General features: G+C 49.7%; 1 protein-coding gene across 7 annotated transcripts in view; it reads right to left on the bottom strand.

The window, feature by feature from the left end:
• LOC140388658 (6-phosphofructo-2-kinase/fructose-2,6-bisphosphatase 4-like) overlaps window positions 1-22,786 on the bottom strand; it is a 442,444-nt gene that overhangs the window by 74,071 nt on the left and 345,587 nt on the right. For all 7 annotated transcript variants that reach the window (XM_072473142.1, XM_072473143.1, XM_072473141.1 and 4 more), the window contains one exon: window positions 9,727-9,789. In XM_072473142.1, the coding sequence (XP_072329243.1) occupies window positions 9,727-9,789 (63 nt within the window). The remainder of the gene's footprint in view (window positions 1-9,726; window positions 9,790-22,786) is intronic.

Below are 22,786 nucleotides of genomic sequence, written 5' to 3'. Positions count from 1 at the left end.
AGGTTCTTTACGCAAAGAGTAGTGAGGCCGTGGAATGCCCTACCTGCTACAGTAGTGAACTCGCCAACATTGAGGGCATTTAAAAGTTTATTGGATAAACATATGGATGATAATGGCATAGTTTAGGTTAAATGGCTTTTGTTTCGGTGCAACATCGTGGGCCGAAGGGCCTGTACTGCGCTGTATTGTTCTATGTTCTATGACACAGTGAAAGAGCGCGAGGAGAGCGGCGGGGACACAGTGAAAGAGCGCGAGGAGAGCGGCGGGGACACAGGATAAAAGAGTGCGAGGTGAGCGGCGGGGACACAGGATAAAAGAGAGCGAGGAGAGCGGCGGGGACAGTGAAAGAGCGCGAGGAGAGTGGCGGGGACACAGGATAAAAGAGCGCGAGAGCGGCGGGGACACAGGATAAAGGAGCGCGAGGAGAGCGGCGGGGACACAGTGAGAGAGCGCGAGGAGAGCGGCGGGGACACAGTGAAAGAGCGCGAGGAGAGCAGCGGGGACACAGTGAAGGAGCGCGAGGAGAGTGGCGGAGACACAGTGAAAGAGCGCGAGGAGAGCGGCGGGGACACAGTGAAAGAGCGCGAGGAGAGCGGCGGGGACACAGCGAAAGAGCGCGAGGAGAGCGGCGGGGACACAGCTAAAGAGCGCGAGGAGAGCGACGGAGACACAGTGATAGAGCGCGAGGAGAGCGGCGGTGACACAGTGAAAGAGCACTAGGGAGCGGTGGGGACACAGCGAAAGAGCGCGAGGAGAACGGCGGGGACACAGTGAAAGAGCGCGAGGAGAGCGGCGGATACACAGGATAAAAGAGCGCGAGGAGAGCGGCGGAGACACAGTGAAAGAGCGCGAGGAGAGCGGCGGGGACACAGTGAAAGAGCGCGAGGAGAGTGGCGGGGACACAGTGATAGAGCGCGAGGAGAGAATCATAGAATCATAGAAGTTTACAGCATGGAAACAGGCCCTTCGGCCCAACCAGTCCATGCCGCCCAGTTTTTTACCATTAAGCTAGTCCCAGTTGCCCGCACTTGGCCCATAACCCTCTATACCCATCTTACCCATGTAACCATCTAAATGCTTTTTGAAAGACACAATTGTACCCGCTTCTACTACTACCTCTGGCAGCCCATTCCAGACACTCACTACCCTCTGAGTGAAGAAATTGCCCCTCTGGGCCCTTCTGAATCTCTCCCCTCTCACCTTAAACCTATGCCCTCTAGTTTTAGACTCCCCTACCTTTGGGAAAAGATGTTGACTATCTACCTTATCTATGCCCCTCATTATTTTATAGACCTCTATAAGATCACCCCTAAGCCTCCTACGCTCCAGGGAAAAAAGTCCCAGTCTATCCAGCCTCTCCTTATAACTCAAACCATCAAGTCCCGGCAACATCCTAGTAAATCTTTTCTGCACTCTTTCTAGTTTAATAATATCCTTTCTATAATAGGGTGACCAGAACTGCACACAGTATTCCAAGTGTGGCCGTACCAATGTCCTGTACAACTTCAACAAGACGTCCCAACTCCTATATTCAATGTTCTGACCAATGAAACCAAGCATGCCGAATGCCTTCTTCACCACCCTGTCCACCTGCGACTCCACCTTCAAGGAGCTATGAACCTGTACTCCTAGATCTCTTTGTTCTATAACTCTCCCCAACGCCATACCATTAACTGAGTAGGTCCTGGCCTGATTCGATCTGCCAAAATGCATCACCTCACATTTATCTAAATTAAACTCCATCTGCCATTCGTCGGCCCACTGGCCTAATTGATCAAGATCCCGTTGCAATCCTAGATAACCTTCTTCACTATCCACTATGCCACCAATCTTGGTGTCATCTGCAAACTTACTAACCATGCCTCCTAAATTCTCATCCAAATCATTAATATAAATCACAAATAACAGTGGACCCAGCACCGATCCCTGAGGCACACCACTGGTCACAGGTCTCCAGTTTGAAAAACAACCCTCTACAACCACCCTCTGCCTTCTGTCGTCCAGCCAATTTTGAATCCAATTGGCAACCTCACCCTGGATCCCGTGAGCTTTAACCTTCTGCAACAACCTACCATGCGGTACCTTGTCAAAGGCTTTGCTAAAGTCCATGTAGACAACGTCTACTGCACTACCCTCATCTACCTTCTTGGTCACTCCCTCAAAAAACTCAATCAAATTTGTGAGACATGATTTTCCACGCACAAAGCCATGCTGACTGCCCCGAATCAGTCCTTGCCTCTCTAAATGCTTGTAGATCCTGTCTCTCAGAATACCTTCTAGCAACTTACCTACTACAGACGTTAGGCTCACCGGTCTGTAGTTCCCAGGCTTTTCCCTGCTGCCCTTCTTAAACAAGGGCACAACATTCGCCACTCTCCAATCTTCAGGCACCTCACCTGTGGCTGCCGATGATTCAAATATCTCAGTTAGGGGACCCGCAATTTCCTCCCTAGCCTCCCACAACATCCTGGGATACATTTCATCAGGTCCCGGGGATTTATCTACCTTGATGCGCTTTAAGACTTCCAGCACCTCCTCCTCTGTAATATGCACACTTCTCAAGACATCACTATTTATTTCCCTTAGTTTCCTAACATCCATGCCTTTCTCCACCGTGAATACCGATGAGAAATATTCATTCAGGATCTCACCCAACTCTTGTGGCTCTGCACATAAATGCCCTTGTTGATCCTTAAGAGGCCCTACTCTGTCCCTAGTTACTCTTTTCCCCTTTATGTATCTGTAGAATCTCTTTGGATTCTCCCTTGCATTATTTGCCAAAGCAATTTCATGTCCCCTTTTTGCCCTCCTGATTTCCCTCTTAACTCTATTTCGACAATCTCTATACTCTTCAAGGGATCTACTTGATCCCAGTTGCTTATGTACGTCATATGCCTCCTTCTTCTTTTTGACCAGAGTCTCAATATCTCGAGTCATCCAGGGTTCCCTACTTCTACCAGCCTTGCCCTTCACTCTAAAGGGAATGTGCTTACCCTGCACCCTGGTTAACACATTTTTAAAAGCCTCCCATTTACCAGCCGTCCCTTTGTCTGCCAATAGTCTCCCCCAATCTACCTCTGCAAGTTCCTGTCTGATACCATCAAAATTGGCCTTGCCCCAATTAAGAATTTTAACTCTTGGGCCAGACCTATCATTCTCCATAGCTATCTTAAAACTAATGGAATTATGGTCACTTGTCCCAAAGTGATCCCTCACTAGCACTTCTATCACTTGCCCTTCCTTATTTCCCAAGACGAGGTCAAGTTTTGCCCCTTCTCTAGTCGGTCCATCCACATACTGAATGAGAAATTCCTCCTGAATACACTCAACAAATTTCCCTCCATCCAAGCCCCTAATGCTATGACTGTCCCAGTCAATGTTGGGAAAGTTAAAGTCCCCTACTACTACCACCCTATTATTCTTGCAGCTATCTGTAATCTCCTTACATATTTGCTCCTCAATTTCCCGCTGACTATTTGGGGGCCTGTAGTACAGTCCTACCAAGGTGATCTCTCCCTTCTTATTTTTCAGTTCCACCCATATAGACTCAGTGGGCGAACCCTCGGATATATCCCCTCTAAGTACTGCCGTGATGTTCTCCCTAATCAAAAACGCCACTCCCCCTCCTCTCTTACCTCCTGTTCTATCCTTTCTATAGCATCTGTACCCCGGAACATTGAGCTGCCAGTCCTGCCCCTCCCTTAGCCATGTTTCAGTCATAGCTATAATATCCCAGTCCCATGTGCCCGTCCATGCCCTGAGTTCATCCGCTTTGCCCGTCAGGCCCCTTGCATTGAAATAAATGCAGTTTAATGTAGACCTTCCTTGCTCTCTGCCCTGCTTTCTCTGGTCATGCTTTACACACTCTCCCTTCCTGCCTTTTGTTTCTGTCCCCACTGACTTCCTACATCGGTTCCCAGAGAGCGGCGGGGACACAGTGAAAGAGCGCGAGGAGAGCGGCGGAGACACAGTGAAAGAGCGCGAGGAGAGTGGCGGGGACACAGTGATAGAGCGCGAGGAGAGCGGCGGGGACACAGTGAAAGAGCGCGAGGAGAGCGGCGGGGACACAGTGAAAGAGCGCGAGGAGAGCGGCGGAGACACAGTGAAAGAGCGCGAGGAGAGCGGCGGGGACACAGTGAAAGAGCGCAAGGAGAGCAGCGGGGACACAGTGAGAGAGCGCGAGGAGAGCGGTGGGGTCACAGTGAAAGAGCGCGAGGAGAGCAACGGGGACACAGTGAGAGAGCGCGAGGCGAGCGGCGGGGACACAGGATAAAAGAGAGCGGCGGGGACACAGTGAAAAAGCGCGAGGAGAGCGGCAGGGACACAGTGAAAGAGCGCGAGGAGAGCGGCGGGGACACAGTGAAAGAGCGCGAGGAGAGCGGCGGGGACACAGTGAAAGAGCGCGAGGAGAGCGGCGGGGACACAGTGAGAGAGCGCGAGGAGAGCGGCGGGGACACAGTGAAAGAGCGCGAGGAGAGCAGCGGGGACTCAGTGAAAGAGCGCGAGGAGAGTGGCGGGGACACAGTGAAAGAGCGCGAGGAGAGCGGCGGCGACACAGTGAAAGTGCTCGAGGAGAGTGGCGGAGACACAGTGAAAGAGCGCGAGGAGAGTGGCGGGGACACAGTGATAGAGCGCGAGGAGAGCGGCGGGGACACAGTGAAAGAGCGCGAGGAGAGCGGCGGGGACACAGGAGCGCGAGGAGAGCGGCGGGGACACAGTGATAGAGCGCGAGGAGAGCGGCGGGGACACAGTGATAGAGCGCGAGGAGAGCGGCGGGGACACAGTGATAGAGCGTGAGGAGAGCGGCGGAGACACAGTGAAAGAGCACGACGGGAGTGGCGGGGACACAGTGAAAGAGCGCGAGGAGAGCGGCGGGTACACAGGATAAAAGAGCGCGAGGAGAGCGGCGGATACACAGTGAAAGAGCGCGAGGAGAGCGGCGGGGACACCGTGAAAGAGCGCGAGGAGAGCGGCGGAGACACAGTGAAAGAGTGCGAGGAGAGCGGCGGGGACACAGTGAAAGAGCGCGAGGAGAGTGGCGGGGACACAGTGATAGAGCGCGAGGAGAGCGGCGGGGACACAGTGAAAGAGCGTGAGGGGAGCGGCGGAGACAGTGAAAGAGCGCGAGGAGAGTGGCGGGGACACAGTGATAGAGCGCGAGGAGAGCGGCTGGGACACAGTGAAAGAGCGCGAGGAGAGCGGCGGGGACACAGTGAAAGAGCGCGAGGAGAGCGGCGGGGACACAGTGAAAGAGCGTGAGGAGAGCGACGGAGACACAGTGAAAGAGCGTGAGGAGAGCGACGGAGACACAGTGAAAGAGCGCGAGGAGAGCGGCGGGGACACAGTGAAAGAGCGCGAGGAGAGCAGCGGGGACACAGCTGCCGGAGAAGCGGCCTTCAGATTTTCAGCGGGAGCAGTGGCCAGGGGTCTGTCGGGAAGGTAGGTTTCTTCTTTAAAAACTTACCTTGAAGAGTGACATCACAGCAACGCAGTGACCTGATTGGCTGGTAAGGAAAGTGCTCCAATTAGCAGTAGCTGGGAGAAATTTAACTCTTCGTGTGTTGGTAAGTATTTTGATTGGTAAGTAAAATCTTTATTCCTTTCACTTATTCGATATTATATTGGTCATCAGTTAAGGTAAAGTGTAAAAATGGCAGGAGATCCCAGACCCGTGTTATGCTCCTCGTGCTCAATGTGGGAGTTCAGGGACGCGGCCGATGTCCCTGACTCCTTCATGTGCGGGAAGTGTGTCCAGCTGCAGCTCCTGTTAGACCGCATGACGGCTCTGGAGCTTCGGATGGGCTCACTTTGGAGCATCCGCGATTCTGAGGTCGTGGATAGCTTGAGAGATGGTGCAGGAGGGAGGGGGTTCAGATTTTTGGGACATTGGAACCGGTTCTGGGTGCGGTGGTACCATTACAAATCGGATGGTCTACACCTGGGCAGGACTGGAACCAATGTCCTAGGGGGTGCTTTGGCTAACACTGTTGGGGAGGTTTTAAACTAATGTGGCAGGGGGATGGGAACCAGATTAGGAAGTTAGAGGTCAGTAAAGAGGCAGCAACTAAAGCCAGTAAGGTTCTAGATAACAAACTCAATATGACTAAGGGGGAGAGAAGACAGGGAAGAGGTGATGAACGCAAAGGGACAGGATGTCTGAGGTGCATTTGTTTTCATGCGAAAAGTGTAGCAGGTATGGCAGATGAACTTAGGGCTTGGATTAGTACCTGGGAATATGATGTTATTGGTATAACTGAGACTTGATTGAGGGGAGGGCAAGACTGGCAACTACATATCCCAGGGTACAGATACTTCAGAAGGGATAGAGAGGGAGGTAAAAGGGGTGGAGGAGTTGCATTACTGGTCAGAGATGATATCACAGCTGTGATTAAGGAGGGCACGATGGAGGATTCGAGCACTGAGGCAAGAGGGTAGAGCTAAGAAATAGGAAGGGTGCAGTAATATTGTTGGGACTTTACTACAGGCCTCCCAAAAGCGAGCGTGAAGTAGAGGTACAAATATGTAGACAGATTATAGAAGAATGTAGGAGCAATAGGGTGGTCGTGATGGGAGATTTTAACTATCCCAACATTGAATGGAACTCATGTAGTGTTGGAGGCGTAGATGGAGCAGAATTTGTAAGGAGCATCCAGGAGAGTTTTTTTAGAGCAGTATGTAAATAATCCAACTTGGGAAGGGGCCATACTGGACCTGGTATTGGGAAATGATCCCGGCCAGGTGGTTGAAGTTTCAGTCGGTGATTACTTTGGGAATAGCGATCACAATTCCGTAAGTTTTAAAATACTCATGGACAAAGACGAGAGTGGTCCTAAAGGAAGAGTGCTAAATTGGGGAAAGGCCAAGTATAACAAAATTCGGCAGGAGCTAGGGAATGTGAATTGGGAGCAGCTGTTTAAGGGTAAATCCACATTTGAAATGTGGGAGTCTTTTAAGGAAAGATTGATTAGAGTGCAGGACAGACATGTCCCTGTGAAAATGAGGGATAGAAATGGCATGATTAGGGAACCATGGATGACGGGTGGAATTGTGAGACTAGCTAAGATGAAAAAGGAAGCATACATAAGATCTAGGCGACTTAAAACTGATGAAGGTTTGGAGGAATATCGGGAAAGTAGGACAAATCTCAAACGCGCAACAAAGAGGGCTAAAAGGGGTCATGAAATATCTTTGGCTAACAGGATTAAGGAAAATCCCAAAGCTTTTTATTCGTATATAAGGAGCAAGAGGGTAACTAGAGAAAGGATTGGCCCACTCAAAGACAAAAGAGGGAATTCATGTGTTGAGTCAGAGGAAATGGGTGAGATTCTTAATGAGTACTTTGCATACGGTATTCACCAAGGAGAGGGACATGACGGATGTTGAGGCTAGGGATGGATGTTTAGAAACTCTAGGTCAAGTCGGCATCAGGAAGGGGGAAGTTTTGGGTATTCTAAAAGGCATTAAGGTGGACAAGTCCCCAGGTCCGGATGGGATCTATCCCAGATTACTGAGGGAAGCGAGGGACAAAACAGCTGAGGCCTTAACAGATATCATAGACTTATCAGTGATTGGCAGCATGGTTTTGTGCAGGGAAGGTCATGTCTTACAAACCGAATAGAATTCTTTGAGGAAGTGACAAAGTTAATTGATGTGGGAAGGGCTGTAGATGTCATATACAGGGACTTCAGTAAGGCGTTTGATAAAGTTTCCCATGGCAGGTTGATGGACAAAGTGAAGTTGTATGGGGTTCAGGGTGTACTAGCTAGATGGATAAAGAACTGGCTGGGCAACAGGAGACAGAGAGTAGTGGTGGAAGGGAGTGTCTCAAAATGGAGAAAGGTGACTAGTGGTGTTCCACAGGGATCCGTGCTCGGACCACTGTTGTTTGTGATATACATAAATGATCTGGACGAAGGTATAGGTGGTCTGATTAGCAAGTTTGCAGATGATACTAAGATTGGTGGAGTTGCAGATAGCGAGGAGGACTGTCAGAGAATACAGCAAAATATAGATAGATTGGAGAGTTGGGCAGAGAAATGGCAGATGGAGTTCAATCCAGGCAAATGCGAGGCGATGCATTTTGGAAGATCTAATTCAAGAGCGGACTATACGGTCAATGGAAGAGTCCTGGGGAAAATTGATGTACAGAGAGGTCTGGGAGTTCAAGTCCATTGTACCCTGAAAGTGGCAACGCAGGTCGATAGAGTGGTCAAGAAAGCATACAACATGCTTGCCTTCATCGGACGGGGTATTGAGTACAAGATTTGGCAGGTCATGTTACAGTTGTGTAGGACTTTGGTTAGGCCACATTTGGAAATACTGCGTGCAGTTCTGGTCGCCACATTACCAGAAGGATGCAGAGGAGGTTCACCAGGATGTTGCCTGGTATGGAGGGTGCTAGCTATGAAGAAATGTTGAGTAGATTAGGGTTGTTTTCATTGGAAAGACGGAGGTTGAGGGGGGACCTGATTGAGGTCTACAAAATTATGAGAGATATGGACAGGGTGGATAGCAACAAGCTTTTTCCAAGAGTGGGGGTGTCAATTACAAGGGGTCACGAGTTCAAGGTGAGAGGGGGAAAGTTTAAGGGAGATGTGCGTGGAAAGTTTTTTTACGCAGAGGGTGGCGGGTGCCTGGAACGCTTTGCCAGCGGAGGTGGTAGAGGCGGGCACGATAGCATCATTTAAGATGCATCTAGACAGATATATGAACGGGCGGGAACAGAGGAAAGTAGAACTTTGGAAAATAGGCGACAGGTTTAGATAAAGGATCTGGACCGGCGCAGGCTGGGAGGGCCGAAGGGCCTGTTCCTGCTGTAATTCTCTTTGTTTGTTCTAGTGACTGGGTTTAGTTCTCGCCCCTTTTGTAAACAGGGGTGAAACACTCACAATGCTCCAGTCCTCTGGCACCACCTCAGGGGTGAAACACTCACAATGCTCCAGTCCTCTAGCACCACCTCAGGGGTGAAACACTCACAATGCTCCAGTCCTCTGGCACCACCTCAGGGGTGAAACACTCACAATGCTCCAGTCCTCTGGCACCACCTCAGGGGTGAAACACTCACAATGCTCCAGTCCTCTAGCACCACCTCAGGGGTGAAACACTCACAATGCTCCAGTCCTCTGGCACCACCTCAGGGGTGAAACACTCACAATGCTCCAGTCCTCTGGCACCACCTCCATAGTTAAAGGGGGATTGGAAGATTGTAGTTAGAGCCTCTCATTTCATCTCTGTTTCCCCCGATAACCTAGGATCCAGACCATCCTTTTCACTTTGAGGACCGCCAATGTTCTAAGAACATCCTCTTCATTTTATTCCATCTAATATCACCACTATATCCTCCTTTACTACTGCATTCTGAGCATCCTATTCTGTAGTGAATACACATCCCGAGCACTCATTTAGTATGTCAGCCATTCCCTCTGCCTCTACAAAAGGAGAATCTTTTTGGCCCTTTACCAGCTGCACTCTCCTTTTTGCTACTTATGTGTTTAAAAACGGTTTTGGGATTACCCCTTATGTTGGCTCTGAATCTATTCTTGTTCTCTCTCTCTCAGTTCCTCCCATTTCCTTGTCTACTGATTAAAAGCAACTAAATGAAGTTAAGGTACAGATCAGCCATTAGCTAATTGATTGGAAGGATCTGATAAAGGACTGATGATCTCTTCCTATTGCTGTGTTCACTGTTTAATTTACAAAGTTTAATTGTGAGTCTGACAGGCTTACCGTATGCCACTGGCGTCAATTTTAAGACAGTGTGCAGGGGGCACTTCAGGTATGGGAGTTCCTCTGCAAATACAAGGATAGGTACATGGTAATTATAAATCACTGTGACAAACAGAGATCCAACTAAACACAGAATTCTATAAATCTCTTTCCTCTCGTTTTTGAATGTGTTGTCATCTCTCAAACTTATACCCATACACATACGCCACTTATGCACCCTGGGTGGCATGGCAGCACAGTGGTTAACACTGCTGCCTTGCAGCATCAGGGACCCGGGTTCAATTCCAGCCTTGAGTGATTGTGTGAAGTTCGCACGTTTTCCTCGTGTCTGCGTGGGTTTCCTCTGGGTGCTCCGCCTTCCACTAGTCCCGAAAGACGTGCTGTTAGGTGAATTGGACATTCTGAATTCTCCCTCCGTGTACCCGAACAGGCGACAGAATGTGGCAATTAGGGGATTGTCACAGTAACTTCATTGTAGTGTTAATGTAAGCCTACTTGTGACAATAAAGATTATTATTATTTAATGTTTTTCTTACAAATCTGCTGCCTGTAACTCAGCGGGCAAAGATTTCAGGAAAATACACAATTATTGGTTAATTGACTTATGTTGGGACTCGGGGCTCTGTGGGGCTGGAATTGACTGCACACTCGCCCAGAGTGTCATAACACTATCAGTCTCCCATGTCGGAAATTATCAAAAGCCTTGCTGAAGTCCAAGTAGACGACATCAAATACATTTCCCTCATCTACACACCTGGTCACCTCTTCGAAAAATTCAATCAAACTGGTCAAACATCACCTCCCCCTAACAAAACAAAACTGACTCTCCAAATGCAGATTAATTCTGTCAGATTTGCTTCCAACACTTTCCCCACCACTGAGGTTAGACTGACTGGCCTGTAGTTTCCTGGTTTATCCCTTCCTCCCTTCTTGAATAATGGAACCACATTGACTATCCTCCAGTCCTCTGGCACCTCTCCTGTGGCCAGAGAGGAATTGAAAATTATTGCCAGCATCCATGCTATTTCCTCCCTTGTCTCACTCAACAACCTGGGATACATTCCATCTGGCCTTGGATGTTTGTCTACTGTTAAGCCTGACAGACCATTCAGAACCTCCCCTCTGTCTATGTTAATCTCTTTAATTTTATTACGGTTCTTTTCCCTGATGTCTATACCCGCACAAAGAACAAAGAAATGTACAGCACAGGAACAGGCCCTTCGGCCCTCCAAGCCCGTGCCGACCATGCTGCCCGACTAAACTACAATCTTCTACATTTCTCCGTATTCTCCGTATCCTTCTATTCCCATCCTATTCATGTATTTGTCAAGATGCCCCTTAAATGTCCCTATCGTCCCTGCTTCCACCACCTCCTCCGGTAGCGAGTTCCAGGCACCCACTACCCTCTGCGTAAAAAAACTTGCCTCGTACATCTACTCTAAACCTTGCCCCTCTCACCTTAAACCTATGCCCCCTAGTAATTGACCCCTCTACCCTGGGGAAAAGCCTCTGACTATCCACTCTGTCTATGCCCCTCATAATTTTGTATACCTCGATCAGTCTCCCCTCAACCTCCTTCGTTCCAGTGAGAACAAACCGAGTTTATTCAACCGCTCCTCATAGCTAATGCCCTCCATACCAGGCAACATTCTGGTAAATCTCTTCTGCACCCTCTCTAAAGCCTCCACATCCTTCTGGTAGTGTGGCGACCAGAATTGAACACTATACTCCAAGTGTGGCCTAACTAAGGTTCTATACAGCTGCAACATGACTTGCCAATTCTTATACTCAATGCCCCGGCCAATGAAGGCAAGCATGCCGTATGCCTTCTTGACTACCTTCTCCACCTGTGTTGCCCCTTTCAATGACCTGTGGACCTGTACTCCTAGATCTCTTTGACTTTCAATACTCTTGAGGGTTCTACCATTCACTGTATATTCCCTACCTGCATTAGACCTTCCAAAATGCATTACCTCACATTACAAATGTGAGGTAATGCATTTTGGAAGGGCTAATGCAGGTAGGGAATATACAGTGAATGGTAGAACCCTCAAGAGTATTGAAAGTCAAAGAGATCTAGGAGTACAGGTCCACAGGTCATTGAAAGGGGCAACACAGGTGGAGAAGGTAGTCAAGAAGGCATACGGCATGCTTGCCTTCATTGGCCGGGGCATTGAGTATAAGAATTGGCAAGTCATGTTGCAGCTGTATAGAACCTTAGTTAGGCCACACTTGGAGTATAGTGTTCAATTCTGGTCGCCACACTACCAGAAGGATGTGGAGGCTTTAGAGAGGGTGCAGAAGAGATTTACCAGACTGTTGCCTGGTATGGAGGGCATAAGCTATGAGGAGCGATTGAATAAACTCGGTTTGTTCTCACTGGAACGAAGGAGGTTGAGGGGCGACCTGATAGAGGTATACAAAATTATGAGGGGCATAGACAGAGTGGATAGTCAGAGGCTTTTCCCCAGGGTAGAGGGGTCAATTACTAGGGGGCATAGGTTTAAGGTGAGAGGGGCAAGGTTTAGAGTAGAAGTACGAGGCAAGTTTTTTACGCAGAGGGTAGTGGGTGCCTGGAACTCACTACCGGAGGAGGTAGTGGAATCAGGGACGATAGGGACATTTAAGGGGCATCTTGACAAATATATGAATAGGATGGGAATAGAAGGATACGGACCCAGGAAGTGTAGAAGATTGTAGTTTAGTCGGGCAGTATGGTCGGCACGGGCTTGGAGGGCCGAAGGGCCTGTTCCTGTGCTGTACATTTCTTTGTTCTTTGTTCTTTGTATTTGTCCGGATTAAACTCCATCTGCCATTTCTCCGCCCAAGTCTCCAGACAATCTAAATCCTGCTGTATCCTCCGACAGTCCTCATCGCTATCCGCAATTCCACCAACCTTTGTGTCGTCTGCAAACTTACTAATCAGACCAGTTACATTTTCCTCCAAATCATTTATATATACTACAAAGAGCAAAGGTCCCAGCACTGATCCCTGTGGAACACCACTGGTCACAGCCCTCCAATTAGAAAAGCATCCCTCCATTGCTACTCTCTGCCTTCTATGGCCTAGCCAGTTCTGTATCCACCCTGCCAGCTCACCCCTGATCCCGTGCGACTTCACCTTTTGTACTAGTCTACCATGAGGGACCTTGTCAAAGGCCTTACTGAAGTCCATATAGACAACATCCACTGCCCTACCTGCATCAATCATCTTAGTGACCTCCTCGAAAAACTCTATCAAGTTAGTGAGACACTACCTCCCCTTCACAAAACCGTGCTGCCTCTCACTAATACGTCCATTTGCTTCCAAATGGGAGTAGATCCTATCTCGAAGAATTCTCCCCAGTAATTTCCCTACCACTGAAGTAAGGCTCACCGGCCTGTAGTTCCCGGGATTATCCTTGCTACCCTTCTTAAACAGAGGAACAACATTGGCTATTCTCCAGTCCTCCGGGACATCCCCTGAAGACAGCGAGGATCCAAAAATTTCTGTCAAGGCCTCAGCAATTTCCTCTCCAGCCTCCTTCAGTATTCTGGGGTAGATCCCATCAGGCCCTGGGGACTTATCTACCTTAATATTTTTTAAGACACCCAACACCTCGTCTTTTTGGATCACAATGTGACCCAGGCTATCTACACCCCCTTCTCCAGACTCAACATCTACCAATTCCTTCTCTTTGGTGAATACTGATGCAAAGTATTCATTTAGTACCTCGCCCATTTCCTCTGGCTCCACACATAGATTCCCTTGCCTATCCTTCAGTGGGCCAACCCTTTCCCTAGCTACCCTCTTGCTTTTTATGTACGGGTAAAAAGCCTTGGGATTTTCCTTAACCCTATTTGCCAGTGACTTTTCGTGACCCCTTCTAGCCCTCCTGACTCCTTGCTTAAGTTCCTTCCTACTTTCCTTATATTCCACGCAGGCTTCGTCTGTTCCCAGCCTTTTAGCCCTGACAAATGCCTCCTTTTTCTTTTTGACGAGGCCTACAATATCACTCATCATCCAAGGTTCCCGAAAATTGCCGTATTTATCCTTCTTCCTCACAGGAACATGCCGGTCCTGTATTCCTTTCAACTGCCACTTGAAAGCCTCCCACATGTCAGATGTTGATTTGCCCTCAAACATCCGCCCCCAATCTATGTTCTTCAGTTCCCGCCTAATATTGTTATAATTAGCCTTCCCCCAATTTAGCACATTCATCCTCGGACCACTCTTATCCTTGTCCACCAGTACTTTAAAACTTACTGAATTGTGGTCACTGTTACCGAAATGCTCCCCTACTGAAACATCTACCACCTGGCCGGGCTCATTCCCCAATACCAGGTCCAGTACCGCCCCTTCCCTAGTTGGACTGTCTACATATTGTTTTAAGAAGCCCTCCTGGATGCTCCTTACAAACTCCGTCCCGTCTAAGGCCCTGGCACTAAGTGAGTCCCAGTCACTATCGGGGAAGTTGAAGTCTCCCATCACCACAACTCTGTTGTTTTTACTCTTTTCCAAAATCTGTCTACCTATCTGCTCCTCTATCTCCCGCTGGCTGTTGGGAGGCCTGTAGTATACTCCAAACATTGTGACTGCACCCTTCTTATTCCTGATCTCTACCCATATAGCCTCACTGCCCTCTGAGGTGTCCTCTCGCAATACAGCTGTGATATTCTCCCGAACAAGTAGCGCAACTCCGCCTCCCCTTTTACATCCCCCTCTATCCCGCCTGAAACATCTAAATCCTGGAACGTTTAGCTGCCAATCCTGCCCTTCCCTCAACCAGGTCTCTGTAATGGCAACAACATCATAGTTCCAAGTACTAATCCAAGCTCTAAGTTCATCTGCCTTACCCGTAATACTCCTTGCATTAAAACATATGCACTTCAGGCCACCAGACCCGCTGTGTTCAGCAACTTCTCCCTGTCTGCTCTGCCTCAGAGCCACACTGTCCCTATTCCCTAGTTCTCCCTCAATGCTCTCACCTTCTGACCTATTGCTCCCGTGCCCACCCCCCTGCCATACACTGTCCCTCTCACGAGTGAACATTGACACAAAGTATTTAGAACCCTACCTACATCCTCTGGCTCCTCACACAAATTACCACTGTGATCCTTAATGGGCTAAACTATTTCCCTAGTTAACCTTTTACCTTTAATGTACTTGTAAAACAATTTAGGATTTTCCTTTATTTTACCCGCCAGTAGCCTTTCATGTCTCCTTTTTGCTCGCCTAATTTCCTTTTTAAGTTCCGTCTTGCATATTTTATAGAAGTTGGGGGACAAGTTAAAGTGGGGAATTAGGAATTAGATTATAGTTGGGGCTGCACGGTGGCACAATGGTTGGCACTACTTCCTACGGCGCTGAGGACCGAGTTTGAATCCCGGCCCTGGGTCTGTGTGGAATTTGCACATTCTCCCCGCGTCTGCGTGGGTTTCACCCCCACAACCCAAAGATGTGCCGGGTGGGTGGATTGGCCGCGCTAAATTGTCCAATAATTGGAAAAAGATAATTAGGTACTCTAAATTTATTTTGAAAAAAGGAATTAGTCAATAGTTAACCAGTTGTATTTGATGCATATTTCATCACAGTTCTTGTTATAAAGAATCAACAATTGTGTTTACATTTACAAACCTGATGACTGTAATTATTGGGCAGCCAAGAGCCAAAGATTTGGGGCGGGATTCCGCAAAGCAGAGAATCGGCACCATTGGCGCCGGGGTGTTCGGCGTGGCACTGGTCACGGGCGGCCGGCCGATTCTCAGGCCGGGATGGGCCGAGCGGCCATCGTGGAAACGCTCAGTCCCGCCGCCGCCGTTATAACCTGCTCTCAACCGGCCGGACCTCAGCGTGGAAGGGTTGGGTGGCGGCCTGCGGGGGGGGGGGCGCCAACCCCGGGGGGGGGGGGGGGGGGGGGGGCCTCCAATGCGACCTGGCCTGCGCCGGGGCCAACCGATCGGCGGGACGGCGTCTCTGGCTGGGGGCCTCCTTTTCTACGCGCCTGCCCCTGTAGGCCTGCGCCATGTTGCGTCGGGGCCGGCGCGTTGAAGGAGGCCACTGCGCATGAGCGGATCCCACGGCGCCCAGTTCGCGCCGGGATCGGCAGCTGGAGCGGCGCGAACCGCTCCAGCGCCGAGCTGGCCCCCTGTAGGAGCCAGAATTACTCCTGGCAGCGGCCCGTTCATGCCGTCGTAAAACGCGACGCCGTTTACAACAGCGTGGACACTCTGCCGTGGGATGAGAGAATGCCACCCTTGGGGTATTTTTATCAGAATTGCTGGTCAATTCAATTGTGTTGTGACTCTGGGACAAGTGAGGCTGGAATTAACTGCATCGTAGTCAAGGGTGTCATAACCGCATAAAGCGCTGGTTCGGCCCCAGCAGAAGCGCTATGTGCAGTTCTGGTCAGCACACTATAGGAAGGGAGTGATTGAACGGGAGAGGATGTGGAGGAGATTTCTACAGATGTGACTGAGAATTCTACAGAGCCTGAAATCCCAGCAAAAGGAAATAGATACACAAAACCCAATGACCTTGGTGTCTGGGGTGTCTTGACTGATGATGAAATTTCATTCTGGACACAGAAGGATTGATTTGAGAAATCAAAGCAGTCACTCAAAAACCAGATATTATTCAATGGTCTATATCATTCAAAAAAAGTTAATGCGAGTGATTAGAATACTCTCAATAATCGGTTGTGCTCATTGATTTGTCTGAAACAAAGGGACCTTGATGCACAAGTCCATGGATCCCTGAAGGTGGCAGCAGAGGTAGAGAGGGTGGTGAAGAAGGCACACACAATGCTTACCTTCACCAGCCAGGGCACAGAATATAGGAGCAGGGAGGTCTTGGTACAACTTGCAACAGATGGAATGTTGTGTGCAGTTCTGTCATCCCACTATTGGAAGGAGGTGATTGCACTGGAAAGGGTGCAGAGGAGATTCACCAGGATGTTGCCTGGGCTGGAGCGTTTCAGCTGTCACGAGAGGCTGGTTAGGCTGGGGTTGTTTTCCCTGGAGCAGAAATGGCTGAGGGGGAGGACTTGATTGAGGTGTATAAAATTGAGGGACAGAGGGTGGATAAAAAGGTACTTTTCCCCTTTGTGGAGCGGTCAATGACTGAGGGGGGGGGGGAGGGGGGGGCGAGGGGGGGCATAGATTTAAGGTAAGGGGCAGGAGGTTTAGAGGGTGGTTGGAATCTGGAACTCGCTGCCTGAAAGGGTGGTGGAGGCAGAAACCCTCACAACATTTAAAAAGTATTTAGATGAGCAGTTGAAATGTCATTGCAGACAAGGCTATGGACCAAATGCTGGATAATGGGATTTGAATAGATAGGTGCTTGAGGGTGGGCAGGAACGTGATGGGTTGAACGGCCTTTTTCCATGTTGTAAAGCTCAATGACATAATCAAGCAAAGTCAGCATGGCTTTATGAGGGAGAAATGATTCCTCCCAAATTTATTAGAATTCTTTGAGGTGGTAATGAGTAGGATAGATAAAGGGGAACTAGTAGATGTGATATACTTGGTATTTGCAAAACGCACACAAAAGTATACTTAATAAGATGGTGTTGGAGGTTGAATATTAACATGGATAGAGGATTGAATAATTTGGACGAGGGAAATTAATGTACTATTACCAAGTTTGTGGATGACACAAAAATAGGTGGGAAGGCAAGTGTTGAGGATGACACAAAGAAGCTACAGAGGGATAGAGACAGGTTAGGTGAGTGGGCAAAAACGTGAAGTTATGCACTTTGGTAGGAAGAATAAAGGAGCTGAATATTATTTAAATGGAGTAAGACTGCAGAAAGCTGCAGCACAGAGGGATCTGGGAGTCCTCGTGCATAAGTCACAAAAATCGAGCATGAAAGTGCAGCTATGCAAATGAAATGTTGGTCATTATTTCAAAGGGAATGGAGTATAAACTAAAAAAATTCTCCTGATTGGATGACGGAGCAGACTTAAGGGACAGAATGTCCTGCCCCATTCCCATTTCTAATGTTAGGACCTTGGACCAGTAGCAGCGAGTAGTTGGTGAGCTGAGGGGGACAGTTCGAGACCCAGGAACGATATTAACCCATTCCAGCAGACTTTTTAAAATCACTGTCACATACAGGGTAGGGAGGGTGAGGTGGAGGGCCAGGGTCGCTGGTTAATGTGAGGTGGGGGGGTCTGGGTCACTGGTTAATGTGAGGTGGGGGGGGTCTGGGTCGCTGGTTAAAGTGAGGTGGGGGGGTCTGGGTCGCTGGTTAATGTGAGGTGGGGGGTCTGGGTCGCTGGTTAATGTGAGGTGGGGGGTCTGGGTCGCTGGTTAATGTGAGGTGGGGGGTCTGGGTCGCTGGTTAATGTGAGGTGGGGAGTCCGGGTCGCTGGTTAATGTGAGGTGGGGGGTCCGGGTCGCTTGTTAATGTGAGATGGGGGATCCGGGTCGCTGGTTAATGTGAGGTGGGGGGTCTGGGTCGCTGGTTAATGTGAGGTGGGGGGGGGGGTCTGGGTCGCTTGTTAATGTGAGATGGGGGATCCGGGTCGCTGGTTAATGTGAGGTGGGGGGTCTGGGTCGCTGGTTAATGTGAGGTGGGGGATCCGGGTCGCTGGTTAATGTGAGGTGGGGGGTCTGGGTCGCTGGTTAATGTGAGATGGGGGATCCGGGTCGCTGGTTAATGTGAGGTGGGGGGTCTGGGTCGCTGGTTAATGTGAGATGGGGGATCCGGGTCGCTGGTTAATGTGAGGTGGAGGGGGGGGTCTGGGTCGCTGGTTAATGTAAGGTGGGGTGGCCTGGGTCGCTGGTTAATGTGAGGTGGGGGGTCTGGGTCGCTGGTTAATGTGAGGTGGGGGGGGTCTGGGTCGCTGGTTAATGTGAGGTGGGGGGTCTGGGTCGCTGGTTAATGTGAGGTGGGGGGGGTCTGGGTCGCTGGTTAATGTGAGGTGGGGGGGTCTGGGTCGCTGGTTAATGTGAGGTGGGGGGTCCGGGTCACTGGTTAGAATCATAGACGTTTACAGCATGGAAACAGGCCCTTCGGCCCAACCAGTCCATGCCGCCCAGTTTTTACCATTAAGCTAGTCCCAGTTCCCCGCACTTGGCCCATAACCCTCTATACCCATCTTACCCATGTAACTATCTAAATGCTTTTTAAAAGACACAATTGTACCCGCCTCTACTACTACCTCTGGCAGCACATTCCAGACACTCACTACCCTCTGAGTGAAGAAATTGCCCCTTCTGGGCCCTTCTGAATCTCTCCCCTCTCACCTTAAACCTATGCCCTCTAGTTTTAGAGACCCCTACCTTTGGGAAAAGATGTTGACTATCTACCTTATCTATGCCCCTCATTATTTTATAGACCTCTATAAGATCACCCCTAAGCCTCCTACGCTCCAGGGAAAAAAGTCCCAGTCTATCCAGCCTCTCCTTATAACTCAAACCATCAAGTCCCGGCAACATCCTAGTAAATCTTTTCTGCACTCTTTCCAGTTTAATAATATCCTTTCTATAATAGGGTGACCAGAACTGCACACAGTATTCCAAGTGTGGCCATACCAATGTCTTGTACAACTTCAACAAGACGTCCCAACTCCTGTATTCAATGTTCTGACCAATGAAACCAAGCATGCCGAATGCCTTCTTCACCACCCTGTCCACCTGCGACTCCACCTTCAAGGAGCTATGAACCTGTACTCCTAGATCTCTTTGTTCTATAACTCTCCCCAACGCCATACCATTAACTGAGTAGGTCCTGGCTTGATTCGATCTGCCAAAATGCCTCACATTTATCTAAATTAAACTCCATTAATGTGAGGTGGGGGGGGGTCTGGATCGCTGGTTAATGTGAGGTGGGGGGGGGGGGGTCTGGGTCGCTGATTAATGTGAGGTAGGGGGGGTCTGGGTCGCTGGTTAATGTGAGGTGGGGGGTCTTGGTCGCTGGTTAATGTGAGGTGGGGGGGTCTGGGGAGGGGGTTAATGTGAGGTGGGGGGTCTGTGTCGCTGGTTAATGTGAGGTGGGGGGTCTTGGTCGCTGGTTAATGTGAGGTGGGGGGGTCTGGGTAGGGGGTTAATGTGAGGTGGGGGGGTCTGGGTCACTGGTTAATGTGAGGTGGGGGGTCTTGGTCGCTGGTTAATGTGAGGTGGGGGGGTCTGGGTAGGGGGTTAATGTGAGGTGGGGGGGTCTGGGTCGCTGGTTAATGTGAGATGGAGGGGTCTGGGTCGCTGGTTAATGTGAGGTGGGGGGGTCTGGGTAGGGGGTTAATGTGAGGTGGGGGGGGTCTGGGTCGATTGTTAATGTGAGGTGGGGGGGTCTGGGTAGGGGGTTAATGTGAGGTGGGGGGTCTGGGTCGCTGGTTAATGTGAGGTAGGGGGGGTCTGGGTCGCTGGTTAATGTGAGGTGGGGGGTCTTGGTCGCTGGTTAATGTGAGGTGGGGGGGTCTGGGTAGGGGGTTAATGTGAGGTGGGGGGGTCTGGGTCGCTGGTTAATGTGAGATGGGGGGTCTGGGTCGCTGGTTAATGTGAGGTGGGGGGGTCTGGGTCGCTGGTTAATGTGAGATGGGGTGTCTGGGTCGCTGGTTAATGTGAGATGGGGTGTCTGGGTCGCTGGTTGTGAGGTGGGGGCTCTGGGTCGCTGGTTAATGTGAGGTGAGGGGTCTGGGTAGGGGGTTAATGTGAGATGGGGGGTCTGGGTCGCTGGTTAATGTGAGGTGGGGGGTCTGGGTAGGGAGGGGTGGTAAGTTTCTTTATTCAAATTACAGCAGAGTTGCTCTGTGAAAATTGTGTGTCTAACTTTATTTGCTAATTAGCAGTGTAACCGGGAAGGACAATTAGCAGTGTAACCGGGAAGGACAATTAGCAGTGTAACCGGGAAGGACAAGTAGCAGTGTAACCGGGAAGGACAATTAGCAGTGTAACCGGGAAGGACAATTAGCAGTGTAACCGGGGAGTCGACTATTCGCCCCATCATGCTGCTCGTCTATTCATGGCTGATCTCGGGATTTAATCCAGTTTTCCGCCAGCTCCCCCTCGCCCATCATATCTCTTGATTGCCCAAGACACCAAAAATGTGCCATTTGAAGAGATGAATGTTTTCAACAAAGCAGCATCCACAACTCTCTGGAGTAGAGGTTTCCAAGATTTGATTACAAGAACTTGATGTAACATGGCATTAAGAAAATTCAGGAAAGTCATTTGGGGCTGGAACATAATGTGCTGTTTATTAACCTTGCGATAGCGGGAAGGGTGAGTGCTTTTTAATTATTTATGTTTGTGTTCTGATACCAGCTCTTTACTCAGTTACCCTGACAGGAGTTGGCAGCGGATTGCAGGATAATCTGCTATTGTAACTGAATACATCAATGACACAGGTAATGATGATGTGGAGATGCCGGCGTTGGACTGGGGTGAGCACAGTAAGAAGTCTCACAACACCAGGTTAAAGTCCAACAGGTTTGTTTCGATGTCACTAGCTTTCGGAGCGCTGCTCCTTCCTCAGGTGAAGGCAGAGGTATGTTCCAGAAACATATATATAGACAGATTCAAAGATGCCAGACAATGCTAGGAATGCGAGCATTAGCAGGTGATTAAATCTTTACAGATCCAGAGATGGGGTAACCCCAGGTTAAAGAGGTGTGAATTGTCTCAAGCCAGGACAGTTGGTAGGATTTTGCAGGCCAGATGGTGGGGGATGAATGTAATGTGACATGAATCCCAGGTCCCGGTTGAGGCCGCACTCATGTGTGCGGAACTTGGCTATAAGTTTCTGCTCGGCGATTCTGCGTTGTCGCGCGTCCTGAAGGCGCCTTGGAGAACGCTTACCCGGAGATCAGAGGCTGAATGCCCTTGACTGCTGAAGTGTTCCCCGACTGGAAGGGAACATTCCTGCCTGGTGATTATCGCGCGATGTCCGTTCAGGACGCGCGACAACGCAGAATCGCCGAGCAGAAACTTATAGCCAAGTTCCGCACACATGAGTGTGGCCTCAACCGGGACCTGGGATTCATGTCACATTACATTCATCCCCCACCATCTGGCCTGCGAAATCCTAACAACTGTCCTGGCTTGAGACAATTCACACCTCTTTAACCTGGGGTTACCCCATCTCTGGATCTGTAAAGATTTAATCACCTGCTAATGCTCGCATTCCAAGCATTGTCTGGCATCTTTGAATCTGTCTATATATATGTTTCTGGAACAGACCTCTTCATTCACCTGAGGAAGGAGCAGCGCTCCGAAAGCTAGTGACATCGAAACAAACCTGTTGGACTTTAACCTGGTGTTGTGAGACTTCTTACAGATAATGATGGCCTGGGAGAGAAAACTGATTGGAGTTTCCCTGAACAGACACAGCTCCCTCATTGGTGTGTGTGTGTCTGTCAGTGGATTCTCTGAGCAGACACAGCTCTCTCCCTGGGTCAGGGGGCTTCTGCTGCCCTCCAGCTGTGTTCCCTCTTTCTCTCTTCCTCTCCTAAAAACAAGTGGGAAATGCTTTCAGGCAAAGTGGCAACAGCTGAACTATTAGTGGCTGCGCTTTCTTCATTTCTCTTCCAACGGGAACTTGTGCAGTTTCGGTAGAATGGAAAGCAGGAGCGGACTGCAGGTCACAGGAACAGACTACAGGTCACAGGAACAGACTACAGGTCACAGGAGCGGACTGCAGGTCACAGGAACAGACTACAGGTCACAGGAACAGACTGCAGGTCACAGGAACAGACTACAAGTCACAGGAACAGACTACAGGTCACAGGAACAGACTGCAGGTCACAGGAACAGACTACAGGTCACAGGAGCGGACTGCAGGTCACAGGAACAGACTACAGGTCACAGGAACAGACTATAGGTCACAGGAACAGACTACAGGTCACAGGAACAGACTACAGGTCACAGGAACAGACTACAGGTCACAGGAGCGGACTGCAGGTCACAGGAACAGACTACAGGTCACAGGAACAGACTGCAGGTCACAGGAACAGACTACAGGTCACAGGAACAGACTACAGGTCACAGGAACAGACTAAAGGTCACAGGAGCGGACTGCAGGTCACAGGAACAGACTACAGGTCACAGGAGCGGACTGCAGGTCACAGGAACAGACTA

The sequence above is a fragment of the Scyliorhinus torazame genome, chromosome 13, assembly GCF_047496885.1.
Source record: "Scyliorhinus torazame isolate Kashiwa2021f chromosome 13, sScyTor2.1, whole genome shotgun sequence".
Lineage (NCBI taxonomy): Eukaryota > Metazoa > Chordata > Chondrichthyes > Carcharhiniformes > Scyliorhinidae > Scyliorhinus > Scyliorhinus torazame.
This window is presented reverse-complemented; position numbering and strand designations above follow the sequence as displayed.